General features: G+C 47.9%; 1 protein-coding gene across 2 annotated transcripts; it reads left to right on the forward strand.

Annotated features, from left to right (window-relative positions):
* The first annotated feature begins 986 nt into the window (after positions 1 to 986).
* LOC123124765 (uncharacterized) lies at positions 987 to 3948 on the forward strand. Of its 2 annotated transcripts, none has more exons than XM_044545333.1 (3): positions 987 to 1227; positions 2023 to 3408; positions 3492 to 3948. In XM_044545333.1, the coding sequence occupies exon 2, from the start codon at positions 2084 to 2086 to the stop codon at positions 2513 to 2515; it is 432 nt and encodes a 143-aa protein (XP_044401268.1). In that variant the 5' UTR covers positions 987 to 1227; positions 2023 to 2083; the 3' UTR covers positions 2516 to 3408; positions 3492 to 3948. The 2 variants fall into 2 exon arrangements, with proteins under 2 accessions (XP_044401268.1, XP_044401262.1); XM_044545327.1 differs by having other exon boundaries at positions 1093 to 1227; positions 1925 to 3408.
* The last annotated feature ends 681 nt before the right edge of the window (positions 3949 to 4629 follow it).

A 4629-nucleotide genomic window follows, 5' to 3' on the forward strand; every position in this document is an offset into this window, starting at 1 on the left:
CGCAGCTCCGGGCATGTCTCGTGACTGCGGTGCTTATCTTCCGGCCGTGTCTCCGATGGCGACCTCGTCCTTCCTCACCTTGTACTTGCCGTGGTGGAGCGGTACTTCATCTCACTCATTGATGGCGGCGGAGATCGGCGGCATGGTGCTGCGGAGGCTCGGCGTCCGATGCGCGGAGATGGACTCGCACAGGAGGAGGTAGCTGTCTGGCATCATGGTGATGTCGATGACAGATGTGGCCTGCACAAAGTAGAAGACTCAATATAATCTGAAGACGGACTTGTGGAAGATGGCGGCGATGACACAAGAGTGCGTCTGACCGGATTGTGCCCCAGACCCGGTATGTGGCTCGGTTGGGGCTTCCGACTATTGATGTTAGGTTTAGGTGAGTGGTTTGGGTAGTGGCCCAGCTAGCATCCCTTCATCATATGGATAAGAGTAGCGGCATATGTTGCCAAGATGGTGAATTCGGGTATATTGTTTGTAATACTTTGTAAGGTCCTCGAGAATAATTAATAAAGTGGTCGTATGCATCTTCCAGATGCAGAGGCCGGGAGTCATCCTCCTTTTCTAAATAAAAAAAACGACAAACTGTTTCCACATGTCATTGTGTGTCTTGTGCAAATATAGCAATCCATATATAAATGCTATCAACGCAAAAAACATGTTCGCTTTGTAAACCTTCTCCCTCCTCTTGCTATAACATGTTTCTAGCTATCCTATATACAAAGGCTGTTGGAGATGCTGTAACCTTCTAAAAATTTGATCAACATTCAAAGGCGCACAAAACTGCACGGCGTGTTAACAGCAAATTGAGCTACATGTGAGCTATCATGTGCCCTGTCTAAGAAAAGGTTCGTGCTAATATTAGTATTAGCACGAAATGACAACGAGAGTAGGAGTGGGTTACTTGGAGGAGACAGGACGGATAGAGCCGATATCCGAGCCGGACCGATCCGCGGAAGCAGGGACGGGCAGTGAGCGAGTGAGCTCCTCCGTGTCGACGTCCTGGCCATCCAGGGGCATTTAAGTCATTCGGCGAACGGCATGATCCTATAAATGGACACCCACCCCTCCCCAACCCCTCTTCGTCCGGGCCGTTGCAATTGACTCCGCGAGAGGTTCCTGTTCCCTGGCGGAGAGAGAGAGGCAGGGAGGGAGAGGAAGGAGAGACCGAAGGCCGCGGTGTTTTTACCCCGTCTCTTCCTCCGCCTTCGAGCTTTACTGGTATGTATCCTCGCCTTTGCCCTCTATTACGTTGTTCCTCCGAGGTTTTCGCTTCAGATTTTAGGGGCGTTTCGACGAGGAGAAAGGGGAGACCGTGAGAGGTTGCTAGGAGGCGTTTGAATGCGATTTTGTCGGTCCAAATCCCTAATTGGCGTAGATTTTGGCGCTGTGGTGCGGTTGTTCGTGGTTTTGGTGCGAATTTATCGTGGGTGGTGCGGTAGGTGGGGGTTTCACCGTTTAGATCTGGTAAAAATTTGTGAACCGGGAACGGGGCAGCTAGGTGTTTGGTTTACCAGCAGGTTAAAAGGGGTAGGTGCTGACTTGTGAATTAGGTTTTGTTTGTATCTGAGAATTTTATATTGTTTTTTAATCCTTTTGGATTCGTTTGTAGTTTGGTGCCAGGTGGACTGTACTATCCAAATTATTCAATTAGGTTGTGGTGTTGTGGGATTTTACTGGCTTTGGTCTGCCAAAGCGCCAACGGATTTATAGTGAATCTTGTCAGTAATGTTAGAATTCAGAAATCATAAGTAACCGAGATTTATCTGTAGAAAATTGTGGTCAAAGTATTGCAAATCTGTGATAAATCTTGCATGTAAATTTAGTGGCAATTTCGTGAGGTTGCGCCACTTTTAATACTAGTTTTTTCTTGTGTTCGATGCAAAAGTACTCTCAGATTTACTGCAATTTATTCTAGGAATGGTTCGGTAATAGCAGCAAGAACTGTCACCGCGTGGGTCATATGCAAGTGCTTCAAAACAAAATTCTGAAGCAAATTCTTGTTCTGGGTTGCAGAAACTCCGATCTCAGAAACCAAGAAAAGGGGATCTGTGAAGAGGTTTCTCGCGGCAGAACAATGGAGGTACTTGGCAAATCTGTGATTGCTGAGCCCAGCAATGTGATTTTCTTGTCCACTATTCTGAACACAGAAGGGGAAATCCCCAGTCACAAGTGTGACAAGAGGTGCCAGAATGAGCACATCTTTGGAAACATGTACCGCTGTAAACTGACTGGAATGACACATATTTGTGACAAAAACTGTAACCAGAGGATCCTCTATGACAACCACAACTCGCTTTGCCGAGTGAGTGGGCAGTTGTTCCCGCTCTCGCCACTGGAGCTGCAGGCAGTGAGGGGGATTCGGAGGAAGCATGAAGCTGACAGCCATGAAGGGTGCTCCTTCAAGCGCAGGCGTGGTGCACAGCTGCATCCTTCCCCTTTTGAGAGGTCCTACTCCGCCGTGTCTCCGATACCGAGCCAAGCTGGAGATGGCATGGACCTGAGCTAGAGCTAACGAGACTTCCATCTTTTCTTGCCCCGGCTACCTTATGCGGATGTCTACTCCATTTCCCCTTCTTTGACACGATGGAAACTATAAGAGCTTCCTTCTTTATAGACTTATGAAGGGATATGAGACTCCTTAGAGGCACTAAATAATGTCTATGTAGTATCAATTCAGTTTCATGGGACCTTGTTGTAATCGTAACTTCGATTGAACAGCCTATTCTGAATTACTTAGTGTTAATCATTTGCTATTACCGTTTAGATTATTTCTCTATAGTGCGGTGCTCTTGTTTCCTCCAACTTTTCATTATTGTAGCTCCTTTCTTTCTTATGCTCTCTTGAGGTTCATTATCTGCTGCATTTAAGTGCATTCAAGCTGTGCAAATTTGCTTGACATAGTTGGTGATGTATATCCGTTGCAGACATTATCGTATTTCTTGGGGCGTGAACTTACTAACTAAATTTCCTTCATAATTAGTGCTTTGCATGGCAGGTTGCTGATCAGGTCTCAGCTATTTATGGTTTGCTCTCATATAGCTTATTTGTTTCAGTTAAATGTTTTCTTCTTTGCAGGTTATGTTTCTAACATCTATATTGCTTCCTCCTGTTTTGTTTTTGACTTGCTTCTTTCCTTGACCCCTTTCTGTTTTGCAGGGTGATCCAGGTGCTAACTTTTTTGAAAATATTTTGGTCTTTATGTAATGTTCCCTTTGTTAAGTTGATTTCGTTTGTTCTGAGTGTTCACTTGTCTTTTATGCTTGTGCAGGTGAATTGGTGTTCGTTCTTTCGCTCTTCTTGGTCCATGGGAGGCAGGAGCTATGGAAGATCATTGAAATCCTTTGCAGCAGTGGAATAGCAATGTACCATCAAAGTCTTCGGCTGCAGAATGCTTTTCAGGTAACCGTCCGAGCGCTTGTCAGTTTATTTTGAAGATAGACCGCAAAACTGTTTGCTGCTATACTTACATTAGTCTTTTCCAGTGCATTGTGCACAACAGAAATCATCAGCAGAAGAGGGGTTTGGAATTATTCAAACAAGAGCCAGCCTGAAGCAACTGAAACTTCAAAACTCATACTGGAGAAGAGCCTGCAGGAGCTTGATATCGCATTGCTGCTGCGGTGGGAGAAGTCTACTCCAGTATCTGCCATCTGCGATCCAAAGCAAAACTCTCTGTAGATCTAGTTGAGTATCCACCATCTGCGATCCAAACCAAGATAGATCTCTGAAGATATAGTTGAGTATCCACCATCTGCGATCCAAACCAAGATGTCTGAAGATCTCAACAGATTTTAGTGTCCCTAATCCAACAAGCTTGTTCTCAACGCAAACTTATACTGCCGTGGAATTTCCTTTTTCCATTCTAAAAGGGATTAGGTCATGATTGTTCATTGTAAGGCAATTATATCCAGAGTAAAGGGAACTTTCCTTCTGCCTCAAGTTTTGTTGATTCCCATCTTTGAATGCCTACAGGTTCCCCCTGTGACTAGTAGTAGGATATTTAGTTTTTGGAGTAGTGTTGGGTGGTTACAGTGCTGGGTGCTTACTTAAGATGCTATTTGCACTCCATAGATCTTGCTTGGAATGCAAGATAGATCTTGAAGTTCTAAGGGCATCTCCAGCCGTTGAGCCCCTCAGGAGGCATTTTTTTCGCCGCTTGGGGGGCTGCCGGCGAAAATTTTGTCCTGCGAACGAGAAAATCTCCAGCCGTTTCCTCCCCAAGCGAGGCTGTCGTCCGAAGCCGCGGGGCCGTCGAAGGCCGCTTCGCCTTCCAGCAGCGCGTCCATGCCGCCCGTAGTCCCGCTCCTTGCCTCCGCTGGCCCCGCCCGCGCCTGGCCGTTGGCATGCAGGAAGGCCGTCGTTGCATCGCGGCCACCGCGCCGCCGAGGACGACCACCTGAGCATGAGCGGCAACAGCCTCCCCTGCGCCCCCCTCGCGGGCGCGCGCTGCCAGGACCGGCACGGCAGCCTGACCACCTCCTCGTGCCCTGCACCAGCCGCCCGGTGCTGGCCATGTCCCCGTCCCCGTCGCCATATCCCCGTCCTCGTCGCCCAAGGCCGGTGCTCTCCAACTCTGTGCGGGAGTCGGCTGGGGCGGGACAGCGAGGCGAGGGCGGCGGC

This window comes from Triticum aestivum, chromosome 1B (genome assembly GCF_018294505.1).
Source record: "Triticum aestivum cultivar Chinese Spring chromosome 1B, IWGSC CS RefSeq v2.1, whole genome shotgun sequence".
Classification (NCBI taxonomy): Eukaryota; Viridiplantae; Streptophyta; class Magnoliopsida; order Poales; family Poaceae; genus Triticum; species Triticum aestivum.